At 36.0% G+C, this 26,234-nt stretch overlaps 1 protein-coding gene across 4 annotated transcripts in view; it reads right to left on the reverse strand.

Annotated features, from left to right (window-relative positions):
- FKTN (fukutin) overlaps positions 1 to 26,234 on the reverse strand; it is a 74,024-nt gene that overhangs the window by 26,377 nt on the left and 21,413 nt on the right. For 2 of the 4 annotated variants that reach the window (XM_070375170.1, XM_005909294.3), the window contains exons 5-9: positions 22,536 to 22,813; positions 21,728 to 21,860; positions 15,793 to 15,922; positions 13,708 to 13,841; positions 12,165 to 12,292 (exon numbers count right to left, since the gene is read on the reverse strand). In XM_070375170.1, coding sequence (XP_070231271.1) covers positions 12,165 to 12,292; positions 13,708 to 13,841; positions 15,793 to 15,922; positions 21,728 to 21,860; positions 22,536 to 22,813 — 803 coding nt within the window. The remainder of the gene's footprint in view (positions 1 to 12,164; positions 12,293 to 13,707; positions 13,842 to 15,792; positions 15,923 to 21,727; positions 21,861 to 22,535; positions 22,814 to 26,234) is intronic. The other 2 variants (XR_011465055.1, XM_070375171.1) reach the window with 2 other exon arrangements.

Below are 26,234 nucleotides of genomic sequence, written 5' to 3' on the forward strand. Positions count from 1 at the left end.
GGATGAGATGGCTGGATGGCATCACTGACTGGATGGACATGAGTCTGAGTGAACTCTGGGAGTTGGTGATGGACAGGGAGGCCTGGCGTGCTGCAATTCATGGGGTCGCAAAGAGTCGGACACGACTGAGCGACTGAACTGAACTGAACTGAACTGAAGCAAGCCCCAATCAGAATGTAAGTTCAAGGGATCTTATCACACACAAAAAATCCATTTATTTTCTATTTCATACCGCTTTTACTTCATTTTAGTTTTGCAAAAAACAGTAGAATTTAGTTGGAATAGATTTTCCCTCACAGACATCCTTAAAATCTGTAAAACTACTTATTGGTGGCTGGATAAACTAATTTCATCAATTGTACAACCTATAAACATAATAGCTAAGTGACAAACACTGTTTTTACTGTTGTTAGTTAGCTAGTCTAAGTGAGACAGAGACAGCATCTATTACAACCGAATCTGAACTTTTTAAACTTAAGTTTGCATTAAACTCTAGAGTTGGAATAGGAAAGCCATTTTTTAAAACAAGAATTTCTTGCAAAACAACGCTAGTTTATTCTCATTACCAATTCTGTCTTCACTTTTAACTCTTAATGTCTTTTTCTTGTGTAACTGCAGTGCCTAAGCCCTCTAGCATACTGCTTAATAAAAGCAGAGACAGCGCACATTATTACGTTTTTCCTTCTGATTTTAAGAGAAGGGAGCCCTTCTCTTAAAATCAGAAAAAACCTAGAGCCTGTTATACAAAGTGAAGTAAGTCAGAAAGAAACAAATATTGTGTATTAATGCATATATATAGAATCTAGAAAAATCGTACTGATGAACCTATTTGGAGGGAAGGAATGGAGACACAGATGTAGAGAATAGACTTGAGGACACAACGGGGGAAGGAGAGGGTGGGATGAATGGAGGAAGTAGCCAAAGGCATATATATATACACACTATCATGTAAACTAGATAGCTGGTGAGAAGTTGTTATGTAACACAGGGAGCCCAGCCTGGCACTCTATGATGACCTAGAGGGGTGGGGTGATGGGAGCAGGGAGGCTCAAGAGGGAGGGGATATATGTATAATTATGGCTAATTCACATTGTTGTATGACAGAAACCAACACAATATTGTAAAGTAATTTCCCTTCAATTAAAAAATAAATTTAATTAAAAATTAATTAATGATTAAGAAAAGAGACAAGCACTTCTGAAGTTTTACCATTAAATACGATTGCTCAATAGGTCTTTGGTATATTCCCTTTACCAGGTTTAAAGAAATTTCAGATCCCTTTTACAAGTTTACTAAAAGGTCTTTTGTTATTGTTAATTATGAAATATATCAAATGTCTTTAATGTCATCTATTGAAATAATCATGTACTTTTTTATTCCTTGAATCTTCAAGTGTTGAGAATTACACTAATACACATACACTAAAAAATTCTATTCTTTCGCATTTCATTTAGGATATTTTCCTCTGTGTTCACTAAGACAGTAATTTCCCATAAAATTTTTTTTGGTACTGCTCAAGTTCAGTTTTGCTATTAGTCAAAATGAATGCATTAAAATAAGGTTTTTTTTTTTCCCCAAAATAAATTATATAATATAGGGAATAATCTATACTATGAAGGCATTGTAAAAGTTACCTATAGATTTTCTAAGTCTTTGGTAGGGAAAAGAAAAGAAAAGGAGGATTTTTAATTAGTAATTCAATTTCATTCATGAGTATAAGTTCTTTAGGTGTTCTTGAGTTGATATTGATATTATTTCCAGAAAATTTTATCATTTTCCACATTTTACCTGATTATCACACTTGAAACTTGTCTTAGTAGTCCACAGATTTTCTTTTCAGTCAGTGTAACAAAGCTGAGAGCATAAATTCTAAAGCCAAACATGCAGGGTTTGAGTATTGAATATTGTCTTTGATTTTACCTTTTATAATTTAAGAACTAGCATTTTGATTTGTTGGTCTTTGATACAGTATTTTCATTTCATTAATTTCTCTAGGTTTCCTTTTTTTACTTTCCTTGGGCTGACTGTGCTGTTCTTTTAATTTCTTCAGTTGGTAACTTTACTTTTTAAAATCTATTCTTTCATACTTAAATGTTTTCAAGGCTACAAGTTTACCTCTATCCTTCTAACTGAATTCTACAAGTTTTCATATGTAGTTACATTAATTAACTTGTGTAAATGCTCCATTTATAGTGGATCTTTTCCAATGAGTCAGCTCTTCGAATCAGGTGACCAAAGTACTGGAGTTTCAGCTTTATCATCAGTCCTTCCAATGAACACCCAGGACTCATCTCCTTTAGGATGGACTGGTTGGATCTCCATGCAGTCCAAGGTGGTCATGTATGGATGTGAGAGTTGGACTATAAAGAAAGTTGAGTGCAGAAGAATTGATGCTTTTGAACTGTGATAATGGAGAAGACTCTTGAGAGTCCTTTGGACTGCAAGGAAATCCAAGCAGTCCATCTCAAGGGAGATCAGTCCTGGGTGTTCATTGGAAGGACTGATATTGAAGCTGAAAGTCCAATACTTTGGCCACCTGATGAGAAGAGCTGACTCATTGGAAAAGACCCTGATGCTGGGAAAGATTGCGGGCAGGAGGAGAAGGGCATGACAGAGGATGAGATGGTTGGATGGCATCACCAACTTGATGGACATGGGTTTGGGTGGACTCTGTGAGTTGGTGATGGACAGGGAGGCCTGGCGGGCTGCAGTTCATGGAATCGCAAAGACTCGGATAAGACTGAGCGACTGAACTGAACTGACTAGATGGACCTCTGCTGGCAAAGTAATGTCTCCACTTCTTAATGTGCTGTCTAGGTTGGTCATAACTTTCCTTCCAAGGAGTAAGTGTCTTTTAATTTCATGGCTGCAGTCACCATCTGCAGTGATTTTGGAGCCCAGAAAAATAAAGTCTGTCACTGTTTCTCCATCTATTTGCCATGAAGTGATGGGACCGGATGCCATGATCTTAGTTTTCTGAATGTTGAGCTTTAAGCCAACTTTTTCCTCTCTCCTCTTTCACTTTCATCAAGACGCTCTTTAGTTCCTCTTCACTTTCTGCCATAAGGGTGGTGTCATCTGCATATCTCAGGTTATTGATATTTCTCCCAGCAGTCTTGATTCCAGCTTGTGCTTCTTCCAGCCCAGTGTTTCTCATGATGTACTCTGCATATAAGTTAAATAAGCAGGGTGACAATATACAGCCTTAATGTACTCCTTTTCCTATTTGGAACCAGTCTGTTGTTCCATGTCCAGTTATAACTATTTGATCCTGACCTGCATACAGATTTCTCAAGAGGCAGGTCAGGTGGTCTGGTAGTCTCATCTCTTTCAGAATTTTCCACAGTTTTTTGTGATACACACAGCCAAAGGATTTGGCATAGTCAATAAAGCAGAAATAGGTATTTTTCTGAAACTCTCTTGCTTTTTCGATGATCCAGCGGGTGTTGGCAGTTTGATTTCTGGTTCCTCTGCCTTTTCTAAAACCAGCTTGAACATCTGGAAGTTCACGGTTCACGTATTGCTGAAGCCTGGCTCGGAGAATTTTGAGCATTACTTTACTAGCGTGTGAGATGAGTGCAAATGTGTGGTAGTTTGAGCATTCTTTGGCATTGCCTTTCTTTGGGATTGGAATGAAAACTGACCTTTTCCAGTCCTGTGGCCACTGCTGAGTTTTCCAAATTTGCTGGCATATTAAGTGCAGCACTTTCACAGCATCATCTTTTAGGATCTGAAACAGCTCAACTGGAATTCCATCACCTCCACTAGATTTGTTCATAGTGATGCTTCCTAAGGCCCTCTTGACTTCACATTCCAGGATATCTGGCTCTAGGTGAGTGACCACACCATCGTGATTATCTGGGTTGTGAAGATCTTTTTTGTACAGTTCCTCTGTGTATTCTTGCCACCTCTTCTTATTATCTTCTGCTTCTGTTAGGTCCATTTCTGTCCTTTATTGAGCCCATCTTATCTCTAATTTTCTGGAAGAGATCTCTAGTCTTTCCCATTCTATTATTTTCCTCTATTTCTTTGTACTCATCACTAAGGAAGGCTTTCTTATCTCTCCTTGCTTTTCTTTGGAACTGTGCATTCAAATAGGTATATCTTTCCTTTTCTCCTTTGCTTTTCTCTTCCATTCTTTTCACAGCTATTTGTAAGGCCTCCTCAGACAGCCATTTTGCTTCTTTGCATTTCTTTTTCTTGGGGATGGTCTTGTTCCATGTCTCCTGTACAGTGTCACAGACCTCCGTTCATAGTTCATCAGGCACTCTGTTGTTTAGATCTAGTCCCTTAAGTCTATTTGTCACTTCCACTCTATAATCATAAGGGATATGATTTAGGTCATACCTGAATGGTCTAGTGGTTTTCCCCACTTTCTTCAATTTATCCTGCTTATCTGTCTTTAATTTAGAAATTCTCTTTAAATACTGCTTTTTCATTATTTACTCCATTCTCTTTTAGCTCAGCTATGTGTTTTAGATACATCCATCAGTAATATTTAGAGCAAAGGGAATATGACAAAGTGAGAATTACTCTGTCACATTAATCATGTCATTAGCATCGATTCTGCCCATAGTTTTCTAAACATTTCTAAGAATCAACTCTTGAAAACCAAAGTTACATCATGCTGACTAGTATTTTTTGAACCATCTCTTCTACTAAACTCCTCACAATCCTGCCACAGATAATACAGAAGCAAAAGACATAACAGAGATATGGCTAACAAACTTTTCAGAGACTGGGCTAGAATATAGTCTTTCTGAGGTTTTTATTGATCCCATACACCAATCCTGTCCCAAACTTCTAACATATAATGAATATATATATAGCATATACATATTTATAAGATAAAATTCTACCCATTGAACCTTGTGTATTCCACTGACTTCCACTGTGAATTGAGTGATTCCATCTATTCTATTGGCAAACTCTCCTATGCAATCTCCATAGGACAGAACTAAACTAGAGAACTAGAAGAAATTTATATCACCAATGAGTAGACAAATTAAAGCTTGTATCATTTAACACCTGAATGTGCATGCATAACGACCATATCAAAAACTATTCATCTAAAGCATGCACAAAAGTTTTCTTTAAGGTCACAGGACAAAGCCTCTGGACACTTTTATTTCTACTGCATAACTTTCAAAAACTATACCTTTAGCTCATTAACAAGTAATTAGACTCCAGCTGTGCTTGCTTTGTCTCAGACAATTAGTATAGTATTCCTTTTCGATATAATAGATAATGAAAAAAGGAGATTAAGTTATGATTTCAAATTTCATTCTAAACATATAAAAGGCTTCTTTTATTTTGATCTCAGATTATTCAATTTGTCCAATCAGATGCAAAAGGCTCCAAGTTTATCATTGCCATTAGGTCTGCCTTGATCAAATTCATGATTTCTGGTCCCAGATATCCCCTTGTTTCAAACTGTGATCTTGGGCTCTTTTCTCTTAGCATCAATTTTCTAAGTTATAGATTTTTTTGTTTTTCTTTTTCAACGTTTTTAATCAGTTTTTCAAGGTGCAATTTACACATAATGAAAAGCACCCATTTCAAGTTTTGACAGATATATATATACCTGGGTTATCACTAAAATAATCAAGATATAAAACATTTCTACCACCCTGCTTCCCTAAAGCTCTCTGTGCTTCTGTGGCAGGCATACAGTCAATCCACCCTGGCCCCTGGTGATCAATGATCTTTTTATATTCTTGACTGCTTTTGCCTGATTTTTGCCTGCTTTACAATCTCAGATAAATGCAGGTACATAGTACATATTCTGCCTATCTGACTTCTTCCACTTAACATAAGGTTTTGGAGATTCATCCATGTTACTGCATGTATCAATAGTTGGTTCCTCTCTGTTGCTAAGCAGAATTCCATTGTTTGAACATACCATAACTTGTTTATTTGGTCACCAAAAGATGGGCATTTGGGTTGTTTTCATTTTTTGGCTACCACGAATAAAACTGCTATGAACACTTTAAAATTTTAATGAAAATTCGTTTTCATTTCTCTCAGAATACTACCTTATAGAGTCTCTTACATATTCAAACAACAAAATATGTCTTAAAATTTATTTCACATAAGTAAAAAGCTGACTATTTATTCATTACGAGGTAATCTTCTCTTAAAAAAAAAACAAACAAATGAAGAACTGCCACTTCTATATAGTGTATAAGAATACAATTACCGTATAATGTGCATTCAGTGTCCCCCCCTTTATGGTTTGGAGGTTAATTAAAGAGGGCTAAATATAGTCTAAATGTTGTAAAATATGAAGGTATAAACAGAGTAGGAAATATGACATCATTTTTAGTAAAGCTAATGTTTTAAATACACTCATTTAAAGAAATTATTCAAATCTGTCTTTTTAGCTTCACAGATGTAAGTACTCAAAAGACAAATGTGTTTTTTGAGAGCTAAAACTATGCAAGCATAGTTATCAATCTATGGAGCTGAGAGAGCCTATGAGTGGGGACTCAACAACCAATACCACTTTACAGCTTTTGAAGCTGTGACTGAAAATAACTGAAGTAACAACTTCATGGCTGATTCTCCAAAGGTGTTAGGTTGGATCAAGTCATCAATCTAAGGTCACCCTTACATCTTAAGGAAACAATACAGACTGTTTGAGAGGACCTGATATTAGTTTCCAGTAATGCTCAGGTCTCACTCAGCTTGATAGATTTATCAGGACTGATTTTACCTATAACTCAGAAAGGACAGATAAATCAGCAAAAGTACCCAAATACAGCGTAAGAGAGGTAAACAGAAAAGAAAAATCTATGGAAATTCAGAGGAAGAGGAGATTTATTTCCATTTAGAGGAAATGAGGAGCAACTTCTAAATGGAGGCAACTCAATACCCTCACATAGCAGAACTGGGACATGGAATGATGTCTAATAAGCTGGTACTACTAGTGATATACTTAAAATCTTGGACCAAAATCAAGTTTCAAAACGCTGGGGTCTAAATGCAATGTGGGATCTTGGATTAGATCCCAGAGCAGAAAAAGGACATTAGTAGAAAAACTGGTGAAGAACAGATAATGTTTAGTTAACTGTAACGCACCAAGACTGGTTTCATGGTTTTGACAAAAATAGCATGGTAACAATATGTTAACATTAAGGTAAACTGCGTGACTGTATCCAGAAACTCAATATATTATTTTCTTTTCTGTGAATCTAAAATTATCACAAAATTAGCTGTCTATTTTTAAAACAATAGGGGGAAAAAAGGCAGGGAGAATAAACCATGCTGACAAAGATGACTGAGGAGGCCTGTAGATCTGCAAAGTGCCTTAAAAATGTCAAAGGATAAAACAAAACACTGAGGGTAAAATCTTGTACTTTTACTGTTATCAGAAGATTGCCCAATTACCCCTCTATTTCTCAAACAGCACAATCAAACGATAATAATAATTCCACTTCTGGGGATCTATTCAAAGAAACAATCCCCAGTAAAACTTTCACTTAATGTATAAAGATGCTCAAGGAATTTTTTAGTAATAAAAAATGGAAACAATCTAAATATAAAAATAGTTAAATAAACCTATTATTAGACCCTTCTTTATATTCCTCCCAAGTTTATCTAACAAACTTCTCTCTATATTTTATGCCATACTTCCTTGTCATTAATTCTAGATAGAGTTGATCTGTATCTCAACTATACATGACACCTATTTAAATCATGTTCTGCCGATAGTACTTTAATATCTGTTTCATGGTCTAGATTATGAGATTCTTGAGAGCAGAAACTAAGTTATATTCACATCAGAATCCTTGGCACATAGCAGTTAGCAAATAAATTCTTCAGAAATGAAATGTTAAATTATATAGGAGTCACACTTGGATAAGTCTAGTCCCACAGAGGACAAATCCAATTTTGTTGAAGATCTATACAATAAGCAGAAGCTGCATATAACAGAAGGTCTAAGGAACCCACAACTAGCCCCAGGGTAGTAAATTTTCTATCAGCGGATACAGAGGTAGCTGTAATATTCTGACAATGTCAAAAACAGAAGGGCTCTTTTCATGGAGGGAGTATTAACAATACGACTGAGATTGTGCTGACAGTGTATTGTATGCGGGTTGGAATACAGGCTCTGAAGTGATATGGCCCAAGTCTAAGTCTTAGCTCTGCCTTTATTTCCTCACCCATAAAATGAAGATGACAGTAAACCTCCCTTATAAATTTGTGGTGAGGGTTAAATGAGATGATGCATATAAAAACTTGGCATGGTGCTTAGAACACAGTAAATATTCAATAGAAGTTAATTTTTGTTATTACCATTATTACTGCCTCTTAAACTTCTGGCCTCCACTTACATTAGTTGATTCAGATGTGAAGGAAAGAAATAATCCAGAGGAAACTGGGCAGCATCTATAAGAACTGTAAAGCTGTAGAATGAAAATTTCACAGCTGGAGGCAAGGTTAATATATTTATTCATCACCTTTTATCACAGGTGATTGGAACTTGGAGAAGAAAAATAAATATTAAAAATCTAGACAATATTTAAGAAGAGAATTTAGATTTTAGGTAAAGTACAGCCTTAGACTAAGAACTAAAGATGGAAGAAATATGAGACCTGGGAAAAAAAATGCTTACCCAGAGTAACTAATACAAGTTAACACTGGTAGAATGTCCTATGCTTTTACCAGTGCAACACGAGTAGTAATAATAAAAGAATAATAATATGGTAATGACAGTTGCAGCTGTGGCTAACACTTATACAGTACTTACTATGTGCCAGGTACTGTTCTAAATGCATTACTACATGTATTAACTCATTTAACCTATTAACTCTTAGACGGAAGCATTTGGGCTTAAGAATCCAACAGGTCTTAAGTTAAATCTTGGCCCTATCACTAATGGCCAGAGAACCTTGAGCAAGTTACTTCACTTTTCTGAGCTTTAGATTCCTCATATCTAACTGGGAGTGAGATATCTAACCCACAGGGAACATGTGAGGATGATCTGACAGTAAATCACAAAACACCTATCATCATGCCTTATATATAGTTAGATACCCTGGTAGCTATAACTTTATCATTTGCTATCAATATTGTAATCATAATTCAATCTTATGACCAAAACATCATTCTGAAGGCATGCAGAGCAAAGTTTTAAAAGGGGGAACCTTTTGCTTCCTTCCTGAGTTCCTCTTCGGCTTTACACAAAACAGTGAAAGTCAAAGTGTTAGGTGTTCAGTCACGTCTGATTCTTTGCAACCCCATGGATTGTAGCCCGCCAGGCTCCTCTGTGCATGGAATTCTCTAGGCAAGAATACTGGAGTGGGTAGCCATTCTCTTCTTCAGGGGATCTTCCCGACCCAGGTCTCCTGTATTGCAGGCAGATTCTTAACCATCTGAGCCATTAAAAAATGGTAAGTATTCTATAGTATCATTAAGTTTTTTCTCAGAATAAACTACACATGAGTAAAGTAGAATATTATAAAGATAAAAAGACCCTTAGACTAGCTTTAAAGATTTTTCACTCTAGGAATAGTAGTGGTGATAATTCTACAGTTTCTTACAGTAAATAGTGCTGAAAAGAATGAAAATGGCATATGGCTGGGGGAATCTTCCAAAGAAACTACTCTTCACAACCATCCCCTGTTCTTTTCTCTGCCTTTTAAGGTCACAGTAACATGATAGAAAATCTGGGACTCAAACCATCTGTCCAGGCAGTTCTATCACTGTTCATTTCTCTCATTAAATAATCAGAACACTTCACACTTCCCAAACACTGCTACCATAAAGAGCAGTTAAAGCAGAATGAAAGAAGCTTTTTCTAGCCAGAGATGTAGTGGTTAGAAATGCACAGTTCTTTTGAGGTTTGACATGGGATCATGCCAGTGGGAAGAAAGAAATCCAAGCTTTAGAAGAAAAATTAAGAATAACAGGATTATAATACAAGCTCCAGAAACAAAAGGTGACATTCTCATGAGGTCTCTAAGAACAGATGTGGCAGTTTAATATTGAGATAATTATACAGGTTTCTGATTTATAAATTTCTTATAAGTCTAAGAAGAAGAATAGTTTTCTTTACTGCTGAGAGTATTAATAATAGCAACTAATAACTTCTTAGCACTCAAGATATGTTTAATTCTCTTCAAAACCATTTTTGTGGATTAACTCAGTTCTTAAAACCATTCTATGTAGCAATTTCTGTTATTATTCTCATTTTACATTTGAGGAAATTTAGGACCAGGGAGGTTAAATAATTAGCTGTAAAAATGGATAGCTGGGATTCAAAAGCAAACAGACTGGCTCCACGCCTTTAATTTCTATGCTATACTATCTCACAGTTGTTGTTTTTTTTAAAGTCTGGAAATTATACATTAAGTTTGGCATCTTTATTATATTTTAATAAACAAACTAGCTAAATGTCAAAAAACACTTCCCTATTCACCTAGCCACAGTGAGAGTGTCAACTACATATTTATTAGCTTACTAAGTATTTCTGTCTTATAATCAGAGTTTATTTAGCATGAAGGTGTTTGTTGTCATAAAGCAAAATAATATTTTATAATATATGAGCTTCAGGAACACACTCCAGGATCACGTCAATTTGGGGATACTTTATGACTTCGAGAAAAAAGGTTTGGATTATTCTCAAATCTCCAGAACAAGGTTAATATTACATGGAGACTCCTTGCCTTTAAATAAAGATTCAAATAAAGTATGTAATGTCTATGTATCCAGGAGAAACCAGTCTGAGTTTGGAATTATTCTTCTGTGCCACAGAACATTCTCCAATGTGCCCAATGGCTCAAGTTTATTCAGTGATAGAAGCCCTAATCTCAGCTAGTTGGTGAGGCAAATCTATGCTCCTGGTCATAAGAACCAGTAAGAATGACAACAATGACAGCAGTCACACTAGCAATCATAATATTAATAACACTAAATAATTATAACAAAGGTAACCACCACTTACTGATAGTAAGGGCTAAGTATCCCACTAAGTGCCTCATACTGCCTCATACTGTATCAGGGAGGCAGTAGAGGGTACTGATTAAAAGTATGAACTCCAGAGACAGGCTGCTGCCTGACCTATCTGCTGTGATGTTGAACAAATGACTTAAATTCTCAGTGCCTCACAGACTATCTATGGTTGTTATGAGGATTAGATGTGTTAATACACGAAAAACGTTCCCATCAGTGCCTGATCCACAGTAGTATGAGGAGATTAATGTTCAAAAAAGCTAAAGGCTACAATTAGTTAGGGTGAAGCTGACATTTTCCAGGTCTGCCTGACTCCAGAGCCCACATTCTTTGGGTTCAGGTTCACATTCATTCTCTCTCTCTCAGAACTGTCAACAGGCCAACTGCATCATAAAGGGTATTATACACAGTTACTCTACATTTTTGTCTTTTATAATCAAAAAGTTTGACTAAGGCAGCATTAAAAAAAAATGCTCAAAATGCCAGTCTAATATATTATAGTCCATCAATTAATTTAGAATTGAGATACTTTCCCCCTACAATTTTCTATCTGAATCAGGTGTCTTAAAAAAGATTATAATTAGCAGTGTCTTTCCTTTCTTGTTAGCACATACAATAATGGTACATCTTACAATGCATATCACCTTACATTTGACAAAATGTGGTAGCTGTTAACTACCATATTATCCTTTAAATGTATCTTTTAAAGTATCCTTTAAAGAATGGGCCTCAGTCTATGCTAAAGGCACATTCCAGAGCTTGCCCAGCATTCATGACCTCAGTTCCAGCCAATCCCAATTTCCTCACTTAAACTTCACTTCACCTTAACCATCTCCTTCTTATTGATCCTTACCAATTCTCATCAAATTATTAAGTTCCAACAGCTCTAACAGCCAATTGGTTTTTTGGCTCAGAATCTGGGCCTAATTTTCTGTTCCTTATTTTGCCTTTCCCTTTCTGATGACTCAAGGGCTTCCAATCATAATGACTTTTTGGAGTGACAAACCCAGGGGCACTCCCTCAGTCCTGATAGGTATCCTCACTTCTCAGGCATAACTGGGAAACTCTTTGGGAAGCTGGGAAGTATCAGCTAACAGTGGAGCCTTGATGGTCATTCCCCATCCCACCCCTTTTTCAGTTACTTCCTTACTTCTACCTTCTGCAGTTATTTCTAAAGCCCCCTTTGTAAGAGCTTATCTGATTCATACTTAAACTTTTTTCCTGTTTTGGCCTGAGTGCCTCCATTCCACATATGGTCAGTCTCTTCATAGAAGAAAAAAATGTCAAGTTTTACATCATCTTTTCCTTGGAAAGACAATTCCAAGCTGTCTTCTACCTAGGGAGAAGATGAAAACCTTTACAGACTGAAACAAAGGAATTAACATTTTTTTAAATCAAAAGAAAAAAAGATTCTTATGTTTTATATGGAGAGAGTATAGGTTTCAAGATAACTGTTTTTCAAGCTGGAACATCTCTGAAATTGGGATGCATCAGTAGCACACAATCATTAGATTTCTTTCTTAAATGTATATAAAATAATGTTGCTTTTTACAACTGAAGACAACTCAGAATAAATGACTTATAGTAGTTACAGGATCACTCTGCAAAACATCCTGTTCCAGAGTTTCTTTCTGACTAAAAAAGAAAAGTAATCAAATAAAAATTATTCCCTTTAATAACCAAGTAAAACTATCAGGAAGTCATTATAATCAATAACTAAGTACTTATGTAAATGTAGTATAGAAACCCATATATCATTACATTATATATATGAAAAAAGAAGAAATAAAAGTACAAAGAATTCTGAGAGCATTTCCCTAAGAAACTTATCCTACAAACTTATCCTCCAAGTTCCCATTGGACTTGGTACACTTGTCTGTTGTAGCACTAACCACTTAACTGTTCATGCATTTGTTTTCTCTCAGTTAGACAGTGGGCTCCTCAAGGATAAGGACTGTACCTTATTCACCTTTGCCATCCGTGCAGAGCACAGTGCCAGGCAGAGACTGGGTGTTAAGGAACAGTTACGTCATTTGCTGAATGATTAGAGTTCTGTTGCTTTGACTTTGACCTCAGGAAGATACTTTATTAAATTTTTAAATAAACTAGAATGATTATGATGAGGGAAGTAATTTTCCACAAACAGAACATGCTTCTTGCTTTCTAGGACAACACCTCCCTGGGAACAAGCACATTACGAGTAAGGTGATGGCCAGGGATCATAGGCTTAGGCTATATGAATTAAATTATCTAAAAGGAGATTTCATCTAAGCCACAATGACCTGTGAGAAAATTACTATGACCTAGGACATGTGAAATAAATAAGAAACCCAAGTAATGTTTGAAATGATTCTGTATTTTGAGTCCTAAGCAAATCAATGGAATGTTTTGAGGTGATAATAATATGATGTCTATGTGAACAAAAAAATAAATGACATTTCAGGTAGGGTAGGTGGGATTCTTACTTCTTATATTAATTAATTATTATGTTATGTTGTTCCCTAATGTAATGGCAATAAATTCTTCTTCAAGAGTCCAAGATCCTTTTCACTTTCTTGTGGTCAATAAAAAGCCAGGTTTTCTAGTTTTCCTTAAATAGTGCAGAAGGCACAAGTGGTAATAATTTTCTGTTGAACTCATTCTGGCCAATACTGAATGATAAAATGCTATATGAAACATCTCTGAGTTGCTTAATATAAACTTTACTTTTGAAACATGTTACTACTGAAGTGAAGCATTTTTATTACTGACCTTCCCAAATTTGTGTTTGAGTGGGAGTCCTGCATCTTGAAATGCTGAAATAATATCAGATTTGTAATCCTGTATAAAAATTCCTAGGTCAACATCTTTACTATATGGAATAATGCTGCATTGCCGAAACCATCCTAAAAAAAAAGAAAAAAAAAAAAAGGAATAAGAAAACTTTTTTAAAAACTTAAGTTTGGAAATAATTAGTAATTATTAGAATGGACAGTCTTTATAACAATGTATTTTATTTCACAGGATTAGATTTAGTGTGCTTTATCAGAATTTTTAAATTAGATCCCAACTTAATATTTATGATCATAGGAGCCAATTGTTGAAGAGTATTTCTTTTATTCCTCCCTTCCTTCACCTGCTCTGAGCACTCAGAAACCTCAAGACTTTTCATGATGTCCTTTAATTTCTGAATAAATTATTAGCTTTAATAATGTTAACTGAGCCATTCATTTAAAACACTGTTACTTCTTAAAATGTTTACTCATAAATCTATGGTGAAAGTTGCTTTGAAAATATGCTAAAAACATAATTTAATTCTTTTGCTTAATCAATATTCCTTTCCTAAGCAGTAATTTGTAGAACTTAACAGCTCTGAATGTGTGATGGGTCATATAAAAAAGAAGAGCAGTATCAACCTCCATTTTCACATATCATCCAAAGATATGTCTACATATTTACTATGTATCTAAGTTAGGTGCTACTGTACTTTCTAAAAGGAAAAAGCTTTATACCTTAATATTACTAAGGGCTCTGGGTTTTCCCTTAATATCCTTCTACTCCTTTCATTCAAAGTATTCAAAAAGTAAACAAATGTCTACAATTACCTTTGGGAAATACTGTTTGGAATTCTAAACTTTAATTTCAGTTTTAACACAGATCTTTAGAAACCAAGAACAGGAGGATCTCACATCCAGTTTAAGAAAAATCTATAATCCACATCTATCAAAAAATCACAAATTATTAAAAAAGAAAAAAATGGAAGGCACTTTAAATATCACCTAATCCAACTTCTCTCATTTTATAAATGCCCTTAAAGGGCTAAGAACTCAAAAGACAGCATGAGAAATGATTAAGAAGAATTTTGGTAACAGTCCACAAAACAATCTTGCTTCAAAAAGTTAAACCTTAGAGCATATATCACATAAACGAGATGTACTCTTTTTTGTGCAGGGCAAGAGGCGGAGGTGGCTTACTCTAGCTGTAAACTCCTTGACACGAAGAATCAAGAATCATGTAAATTTTCCACAAAGCTTAAATGACAAGATAACCATATATCCCTGTTTATACCTGTTGTACCATAATTACTAACAGCACTCCTTTCATTCATTCAAATTAAATAAATTATATGGTAACCCTCTAAAAGCAGAACAGAATTAACTTTTGTACAAATAGTTATAACTAAGAGGGAACAAAAATAGCTATAATCAGTTATCATTATAAACAAGAAAGAATTTTAAAAAATTTACGATTCTTAATAAGTTTACATTTCAAAGAAGTCTGATCTAATGAATAGTGGAAACAGATTTGGAAATCTCTCTTGGATTCTAAACTTTCCCATCTCAGAATAAGCAGAATATGATAAGACAATGATGTCCCATCAGTGATACCATCATGATGTGGAAAAGATTTGGGAAAGACCTTATAACATTCCCTTCATTGTTTCTCTTAAAAACACTTGATCTTAGAAACTTTTGATGCAATGCAAGTTGTCTGTATTGTTTGTATGTAAAGAAACAGAATACAGTTTCTTTTCAAAGAGAATAACCACCTATGGGTAGAAATAATAAAATGCTAATCTAAAGATTACCTGAGGATCACATGTAGTCTGCATGTTCTGATATAAATTTTACACACATTATTTTGGGAACCACAACATGGCCTTCCTAATTCTGTTTTATGATTTTGAAGTTATTTCTTTTTTAAAAAATCAATAAATCCTTGCTCCATGCACTATGTTTATTCTGTCTATAAATATGACACTTCAAATACCACTGATGTTTTGTCATCTCAAGCAGTCATCCCTAAAGCCAAAGAGGATGAAATGTCAAAAAGACAAATGAAAAGCAAGAATTTTACCTAGACAAGTTCCACTGCTCAGCCAGAACCGCACTCCCAACTTCTTTAATGTTTTGGCTGCTAGTTGCAACAATTCCTTTGCACGCTTCTGAAAGGTCATAGCTTCCACAGTGTTATCATCAAGGTATTGCTACAGATATAACAAATAGTAAGCTACTATACTATAGCAATGGCACCCCACTCCAGTTCTCTTGCCTGGAAAATCCCATGGACGGAGAAGCCTGGTAGGCTGCAGTCCATGGGGTCTCGAAGAGTTGGGCAGGACTAAGCGACTTCCCTTTCACTTTTCACTTTCATGCATTGGAGAAGGAAATGGCAACCCACTCCAGTGTTCTTGCCTGGAGAATCCCAGGGATGGTAGAGCCTGATAGGCTGCTGTCTATGGGGTCGCACAGAGTCGGACACGACTGAAGCGACTTAGCAGCAGCAGCATACTATAGCCATTTCTAAGTTACCAGAAATATTTCTGTGACATCCAAATTAAACTTGAAAACTAATCCATATTATAATTTTTCTAGTATAAAAATCAGGTTTCAGAATTCTTTGTTAGTCACACATTAAAATAAGACTATAAAGAGCAGATTCTAGGAGAGCCAAGTTAAAGAAGGAATATAATCAGGATTCCCAGGGGTGAGTTTTATACATTCTAGTTTTACAGGAAAAGGCTAATTAAGACAGTTACATGCATATCTGAACTACAATGCATTCAATGATATTTTCATCATTCACTAGTATAAATGCTCTTTAGGACTGAATAGTATAGTAGAAAGAACATAGGATTTTTGAAGCAGACTGTGTTCAAGTCTAATCTCACTTCATTTTAGCTGTGACCCTGGGCATATCACTTCAGAAGAAAATAAGCTCTATGAGGAAAGGGACTTCATTTTGTTTATCACTGTATCTCCAATGTCTAAAACAGTGCCTGAATGAATAAGAGAATGAAAGAACAAATCTCTCTCAGATATAATTTTCTCATCAGTAATTAAAGGATAATAATTATAGTCTGCAAGACAGCTGTGAGAATTTAATGAGCTAATGGATGACAGACAAATGTCTCACAAATTTTTAAATTCTATACAAATACTAGTCATTTATCTATAGTCTCTTCACTTTTCTTCATTTTAGGGGGTTCGGGAACTGAAGAAGAATTATAAGTTCTTCACTATTGCTTCACTACCTACAGGACAAAGTCTAAACTTCTTGGCGTGACAGACAAGGTCACTGTGTTTAGGTCTAGACTACTGGTCTGGCCTTTATCTCCACCCTCCTCAGATTTCACTCACCAAATATGTCACAATTTTTCAAGCCTCTGTGTCTTCATAACATGCTTCCTTTGTCTGAAATGCCCTTGACTAATAAAATCTTGAATGTTTCAGTTCCACCCTCTGAAAAACAATCTCTGATTTTCCTAGGAATACATATATATTTATTCTTCCAGGACTCCTCTTCAGTTCAACATTAGAGAGCAAAAAATTATGTTTGCTACTAGATATGCAGACACAGACTAATGAAAAACTCTGTTCAATGAGCTCATAAGTTACTATTTTTATATACTTTTACTATAATTATTATATTTTATTCTTTTTTGATTTTTTGATGTACAAAACATCAAGAGCTTCTTTATTAAATGAATTATAATTTATATACAATATTATATTAGCTTCAGGTATAGAACACAGTGATTTTAAATTTTCATAGAGGTGTAGAAGACAGTGATTCAATATTTTCATACATTACAAAATGATCACCATGATAATTCTAGCTTCCATCTGTCACCATACAGAGCTATTACAATATTACTGACTATATTCCCTATTTTGTACATTACATACCCATGACTGGAAGTTTATATCTCTTAATCCCCTTCACCTATTTTGCCCATTCTCGCTTATCATATTTCATTCTAACTGCTGATTCTATTTATATTTCCTCCACTAGGCTGTAAAGATGATTCCTTGAGGGCAGGTACTGAATCTCTCCATCAGTGTATATGCAAATTTCAAATGGTACCTAGCATATAATATGTGACTAACACATACTGATAAATGGGTAAATGAATAAATGATTGATTAAGCCCCTCCCATGCCAACAATATCCTAAAATATCAGGCATTCTTTTACAATAGGAGGAAATACAGTTCCTACAAGGACCATATATTTCAAGCAAAAAGTATTGCTAGGAAAAAAGAGGGATTCCTGAAGATAAGTTACTTTCTCCAGAATACATATATGGGATCTCTTTAATATGAAAACATCCTCAGAGCCATAATGCTGTTAGGACATATGACTGGAATGAGAGATGCATGCTCTTATCCCTGCTGCAGGGAGAAAAGTCTAGAGCTAGGAGTTTAGAGACTCAGAATTTAGTCCATGCTCAGCCAATAATGACCGTGACTTACATCTCAAGACCTCACATCTTACATTTTGAGACCTTAGTTTTCTTAAATGTTAATGGTGAATCTTGGCTTATTTCACAGAGTAAATGAAAGGATCAAATCAAATAATATAAATGAAAACTTTATGTTCTACAAAAATATTACTCTGATAGTTATGTCCAGTTGACATACCTTTAATAACATGACACACCCAGAAATTCCATTTGTTAGAACTGACCCTCATATGTGTTCAAATATAAACATGTATATACCTATACACTCTTTACATGTGTTATGGACTTTAAAAATTATAGTTATACATAGGGCTTTCCTGGTGGCTCAGACGGTAAGAAGTCTGCCTACAATGCAGGAGACCTGGGTTTGATCCCTGGGCTGGGAAGATCTCCTGGAGAAGGGAATGGCAACCCACTCCAGTATTCTTGCCTGAAGAATCTATCTCATGGACAGAGGAGTCTGGCGGGCTATGGACCATGTCACAAAGAGTTTGACACAACTGAGCAAACATACTTTTTTTTTTTTTCATTTAAAATGTCTCATATAAATCTTGGGATTATCATGCGTTTAGAAAAAGACTGAATCCTAATTTAAATATCACATCATATTTGATCTTTTCTGTTCAGGCAACTTTTGCCCAAATCTTTCCCCAAAATATAGATTAAAAATAACAAGATAACAGAAGGTGCCCACACATTCATAGATGAGGAAACTAAGAGTCAGAAATTTTCCCCAGGTCTCAGAGCAATGTAGTAGAAGAGGATATGAATATAGCTTTCTAGATATTCCTGAACTAGGGATCCAGATATTTCCATATCCTCTATGGTTTTTTTTACTGGAACTCAACACACTGGAGAGCACCAATTATTCTTTGATGGCTGCTGCTGAGACAAAATCAAGTGCAGAAAAATATGTATTATCCTATGCTTTGGTAGATTGAGAAAATAGTTGAAGTAAAAAAGGAAGTCAGGAGACACTTCCCTCTGTTCTCCTTCCCTTCCTGGACTCTTCTAAACTAGAACCATTACATGAGGCAGAGCAAGAAAGTGAACAGTGGTGGCCTGGCAAGGGTATCGGGGCCTGAGCAGGTGATGTGGGCATCCACATGGGGCAAATCAAAATCAAGCAGCATCTGACAGGATAAAGTGAAAGCACAGAATCACTTCTGTGTTAGTCTTACTAAAGGTGTATAATATCAATGTAACATGAGGAAAAACCACACAAACCCCAAACAAGGGACAGTTTACAAAATATCTAGCCTGTAATCTTCAAAAGTATCAAAGTCATAAATGTTAAAAAGTGATTGTGAAACTGTTCCAGATTTAAGGAAACTAAAGAGACAGAAAATAAAAGCAACATGTGATTCTGAACTAGATCCTTTGATTATAATGGTCATTATTAGGATAATTAGCAAAACTTGAATGAGGATTAAATGGTAATAATCTTTATGTTATTTTCTGATTTTTTGTATTAAGATATTATGAGAATGTTCTTGTTTTTAAGAAATATTAAATTACTTGAGGTTGTGCAGTAGATATCAACAAATAACTCCCAAATGGTTAAGGAAAAGGAATTATTTGTATTGCATCTGTAACTTTTCTGAAGGTTTGAAAACGTTTCCAAAAATCTATTTTAAAAAAGGAAAGTTAGAAGGCTGCTCTATGAGATCTAGTAGATTAGCTCATCAATTTTTTTTTTTAAACACCAGGCATTGTATTTAAGACTGTTTGGCGCCATCAAGTGTTCAAAGTTAGGTATGTTCACTTTAATTTGAAAACTGACCTTCCTGGTTCTAACATAAGAAATTAAGTCAATTCTAAAGGAAATCAACCCTGAATATTCACTGGAAGGACTGATGCTGAAGCTGAAACTCCAATACTTCGGCTACCTGATACAAAGAACCAACTCATTTGAAAAGACCCTAATGCTGGGAAAGACTAGAGGCGGTAGGAGAAGGGGACGACAAATGATGAGATGGTTGGATGGCATCACCAATGCGATAGACATAAGTTTGAGTAGGCTCCGGGAGTTGACAGGGAAGCCTGGCATGCTGCAGTCTATGGGGTCGCAAAGAGTCGGACACGACTGAGTGACTAAACTGAACTGATTCTCATGATTTCTCAATATTTTGAAACATTTTACATTTTACACTGCCTTCTAACAAAGATCAATAAAATGAGTATGGGCAAATGCTTGCCAAGTAAATGGAGCAGCCCCAATAAGTGTTCTGGAAAAAAAAAGAAAAAACCATGATTCTGAGCACCTTATTCTTTATGCATTTTCCCACCACTATAGGATCTTTTCTTTGTGTCAGGTATTGTGCTAGATGCTGGGGCTACAGAGGAGAGTAAAATAAGATGCCTGCTATCAAAAAGTTCACATCATCTTATAGGTGGACAGGACAGACATTCACAATTAATTGTGATAATTGCTAGGACACAGGTGGCAATCAGAACAAACTCTTTGAGACAGGAACAGTGAATGGATGGTGAAATTCAAGCACCAGTCTGCTTCTCTTCCGCTTCCTCATACACTGTGGTAGGGATGTGAAGGGCAGCACTTGCCCACTGACACTGGCCCAGCTACACATGCAGTTTTCCAGCTTCTCATTCATGAGGCTTCAGCCACAAATCTAAAGATTTAAAGGAACAGGGCTAGGAAGGCCTACTCTGGCTGTCATGTCTAAACGTTGGGTGCCAGCACAACCTATCAGAAAAAAAACCCTTGCATTTTTGGGTTCTGGGCATTTGGCTGGTGACAATACAGCTGGTACTTCTTTTTCTTATTCCCCTCCAGTCCTTGGATACACAGCTTTCTTGGAAGGGAACCCAGAAAATAAAATAAAATAAAAGTTTGCCCAGAAAAATAAAGGGCACGAGGAAAAACTAGAGTACCAAAACCCCACCACAGATCTGATTGCTTTCACTGTATCTCTGTTTCATGTCATTTCCTAGAGCTGAACTTTCACGTCCTTTAAAATCATCTTTATATCCCCAGGGTCTGGAGAGTTCCTGGGAAGCCGGCTTTTAATAAATGTTTATTGAACTGAAAGTTAAAACAACAGAATAAAGTAAAGTTCAAAAGCACTTGGTCTTTGTGTAGCATTTATCTTGAAAGACCTTCATAAACACAAAAAATTCATATTCAGTGCCAACCCTCTGAGAAAAACTGTATTTTCTATGAAGTATGTATTTTACATGGTTTGATCCTACTTGGATTGCTTTAAGAACAGAATGTACCATCTTTATAAAGTTTGTGGGCAATCCTAACTAAAAGCAGAGGCCAGTGCTGAACCTGTCAATGTCTATCCAAATAAAATAAGGTCTCCGTAAATATCAAACCATTCAACTGGGGAATAAATTGTTCCTTAAGGTTAATGTTTAATCTACTTAAAAAATTTAAACAATCTAGAAGGAAACAGACAAATCAGAAAAGACGTTTTCTTACCTAAGTCTCTTTTTACCCTCCCCCCACCTCAACTGGTAAATACTAAAAATAAACATATTTCCTTTAAATTGTAAAGTACAATATTTGGTTAACTCTAACCTGAAAGAATGCTCGAGCTTCTTTATACCTACACTCAATAAATCTAGAGTGTGGTATTTCTTCTAGAAAGTGCATTGGATCTTTTGGAATGAGAACATCTAATCCATCAACAGTAATTTGTTGTAACTCTGGCCTGAAAACAAAAATTAAGACTTATTACAAGGACTTAATTCAGAAAACGGGCAGCCTCTTCAAAGTACATTCATAAAAAAAAAAATACAACATAAGCAAAATAGCTAAAGATCAAGCATATAAGGTATCATTTTTAAAGATCTACTCTTTTAGCAACTGTCAAATATATAATACAGCAATGTTAATTAACTATAGTCATCATACTGTATATTATATCCCAAGAACTTATCTCATAACTGGAAGTTTTTACATTCTGAACACTTTTACTTATAAGTATATATCTATAAACATACTTTATCCTGTGTCTGATCTCTTTACAAATATAATAAGATTTGTATTCTTTTATGCCTCACTTCTGTCACTGAGCATTGTAGGATTCATCTTGTTGCTACACAGAGCATGAGTTAAGAGCTTCTTCATTTCCCTGCCCCATGGTTCTTCATTGTGTACACACACCACATTTTGTTTGGGGCACTGAGAATAATGTTGCTATGAACATTCTGATACATATTTCCTGGAGTATATGTACATGAGTTGCTTCTTGTTGAATATTTACATTTCAAAACTTATTTGTATGAAATACATTTTAAGTTTTATACTAAATGTGAAAAAGAGAATAAGAATTCATGACTGAACAAGGTAGGTTTCACGTATTCCCTTTAGACCCCGAATTTACCTGTCAAAAGCTCCAGGATAACGACCAAACTGTAACTTTCGAAAAGGAACAAACTTCCTGTCGACATGTCCTTTCAGCCGTAGATGGCCATGCCAGAGGTAGTTGCCACTCCTCTCATGAAAGACCACCAAGTGGATGGCATGACTGGCCAATTTGCAGATGTAGTGCAGGGGGATTTCAGTTCCAGAAAGTGAGTCTATCCAATCCAGCCGGGGGTCTTTGCTCTCGATCTTCAGGCACTGAAATCCCATATTTTCAGCTATCCAAAACCAGCCTTCCTAAAACAAAAGAAACATTTAAATATTTTAAATGTTTGAATATTTAAAATAAATACTAGTAGCAAAATTAAAGTTACTCTTAATACTGAATTAAGTCTTCTGTATTATTGTCCTAATCTGCTCTTTGCCTGAAGATTAAAAAATGAAGGTGGAGAAGGAAAGGTGGTGGTGAGAGAATTAAGGAAAGCATCAAAAAGAGAAACCAAAGAGCATGGAAGACATGTTCAAAGACTCTCTTTATGAAAATCAATACAAATTTCTCCCTTGGAATGAGAATGTCCATGCACTATAGTGTTCTCTGGTTAGCATCTCCAAAGTAAATGCTAATGTAAGGACTTAAAATTAAACCTGTGATTCTCAACTTAACTTCTAATAATCTTCAAAAGTGCTTCATAAGAGCAGGGTTTCTCATCTCATAGTTATATCCCAATGCCTCAAACTGCTACTAAAATAGAAGTCTATCATAATATACATCGTTAGAAAACAGAATAAGATATACTATAAAGCAAAGTACATTTCAAACAGTTATTAGTTATAGTATAACTCTCACGTAAAAAGATTAACCTATAGGGTAGATTTTTAATCCTAACAACCAGTGCTACGGATGGTTAAACAGTATTATTAAGAACACCTCCCATTTGAACAGAAATGTACAGTTTTTAAAGAACCTTTATAAACATTACTGTATTTATATATAACATCTATGGCTTCCCTGATAGCTCAGTTGGTAAAGAATCCACCTGCAATGAAGGAGACCCCGGTTCGATTCCTGGGTCAGGAAGTTCCCCCTGACAGGATAGGCTACCCACTCCAGTATTCCTAGGCTTTCCTTATGGCTCAGGTGGTAAAGAATCCACCTGCAATGCAGGTTTGATCTGGGTTTGATCGCTGGGTTGAGAAGATCCCCCGGAGAAGAGAAAGGCTACCCACTCCAGTATTCTGGCCTGGAGAATTCCATGGACTGTATAGTCCATGGGGTTGCAAAGAGTCAGACATGACTGAGCGACTTTCACTGACTGGTTGAATTCATGACATCGATCTTAAAGAGTAAGTAGCACAGATATTGTACATAAAGAAAAAGACTTACATAAGTCCAAAGAGACAAAATTAACAAGAGGCAAAGCTACTGCCAGCATTTAGGTCTTATGTAACCAAATACAAAGTTCTTTCTACTCTACACCACCACCTCTTTAAGTCTATATTTATATAATGTGTATGAAGCTTATTCACATTAATTATTTCATCTAATGTCCATAGAAACTATGGGAGGTCAACAGGGAAGACATTACACCTAATCTACAGTTAAGGAAAATAAAGTTCTAAGTGTTAATACCAGGCATTAAAGTTATTAAAGGTTGGAACTATGTCTAAAAAGTGATCATTCTGGTACAGAATGCTAACCAGTATCAATTACAATTGCCTTCCCCTTTCTGGATATAGAGTGAAATTGTGTTTTGGTCAAAGGAAATGTGGATGGAAACATCAGATACCACTTCTAGGCCTGGCCTTACAATGTCCCATAAGATCTCTGCTTTTTCTCTTTTATCTGCATGTAGAGAAACAAAGAACTATGGGATAGGAGGCCACACAAATGAAACATCCTGCATCCTGGGGCACTGCTTATAGGAAAGTCATCCAGGAATACCCTTGACTAAGAATATTCACACTGGATTTTGTCAAGAGAAAATTACTCCTTTTTTGCACTAAGTCAATGAGATTTTAGGGTTGTTTTTAGCAGCAATTAATGTAACTTACCCTGTCTAAACTGTGGAAAATTCTGAAAGAGATGGGAATACCAGACCACCTGACCTGCCTCTTGAGAAACCTATATGCAGGTCAGGAAGCAACAGTTAGAACTGGACATGGAACAACAGACTGGTTCCAAATAGGAAAAGGAGTACGTCAAGGCTGTATATTGTCATCCTGCTTATTTACCTTATATGCAGAGTACATCATGAGAAACGCTGGGCTGGAAGAAGCACAAGCTGGAATCAAGATTGCCGGGAGAAATATCAATAACCTCAGATATGCAGATAACACCACCCTTATGGGAGAAAGTGAAGAGGAACTAAAAAGCCTCTTGATGAAAGTGGAAGAGGAGAGTAAAAAAGTTGGCTTAAAGCTCAACATTCAGAAAACGAAGATCATGGCATCTGGTCCCATCACTTCATGGGAAATAGATGGGAAAACAGTGGAAACAGTGGCTGACTTTAGTTTTCTGGGCTCCAAAATCACTGCAGATGGTGACTGCAGCCATGAAATTAAAAGACGCTTACTCCTTGGAAGGAAAGTTATGACCAACCTAGAGAGCATATTCAAAAGCAGAGACATTACTTTGCCAATAAAGGTCCGTCTAGTCAAGGCTATGGTTTTTCCAGTAGTCATGTATGGATGTGAGAGTTTGACTATAAAGAAAGCTGAGCGCCGAAGAATTGATGCTTTTGAACTGTGGTGTTGGAGAAGACTCTTGAGAGTCCCTTGGACTGCAAGGAGATCCAAACAGTCCATCCTAAAGGAGATCAGTCCTGGGTGTTCATTGGAAGGACTGATGTTGAAGCTGAAACTCCATTACTTTGGCCACCTGATACGAAGGGCTGTCTTATTTAAAAAGACCCTGATGCTGGGAAAGATTGAGGGCAGGAGAATGGGATGACAGAGGATGAGATGGTAGATGGCATCACTGACACGATGGACATGGGTTTGGGTGAACTCCGGGAGTTGGTGATGGACAGGGAGGCCTGGCGTGCTGCGCTTCCTGGGGTTGCAAAGAGTCGGACATGACTGAGCGACTAAACTAAATTGACCCTGTCTAATACAATTTTACCTTGGTTCTCCTTATATTAGAATTAACTGCTGTAGGATTTCCTTTCTTCATAAACCTAAGAGGTGGAAAGTACTGATTGAGTCTAAGAGTGGCCCATTCAGAGCACAAATCTACTGTACAGGATGAAATAAAAACATTATAAATTGGTAAATTTAGGAAAAATTTAAAAGGCCAGACAGAACTTGAAAAGGAATCAGACCTCGAGTGTGAGGAGATAGACAAAACAGCAAGAACTATGAAATGGCTTGCCTTTTCATAATCATGACAGAGGAGAGTCAAGAACAAAGAAGTTGCTCTCATCAAACACAGCAAAGGCCTAACTAAAGGCTGTACTGCACAAATCTACTTCCAGTTGTGGGCTTCCCAGGTGGCTGAGTGGTAAAGAATCCACCTGCCATTGCAAATGTGGATTCAATAACTGGGGTCAGTAAGATTCCCTGGGGAAGGAAATGGCAACCCACTCTAGTATTCTTGCCTGGGAAATCTCATAGACAGAGCAGCCTTGTGTTTTGTTATTTATAGCTGAAAATATTCCTGATATAATTTATGTCTTTATAAAAAATTTTAAATACAGTTGAAATTGGTTTAATCTTATAT

The sequence above is a fragment of the Bos mutus genome, chromosome 8, assembly GCF_027580195.1.
Source record: "Bos mutus isolate GX-2022 chromosome 8, NWIPB_WYAK_1.1, whole genome shotgun sequence".
Lineage (NCBI taxonomy): Eukaryota > Metazoa > Chordata > Mammalia > Artiodactyla > Bovidae > Bos > Bos mutus.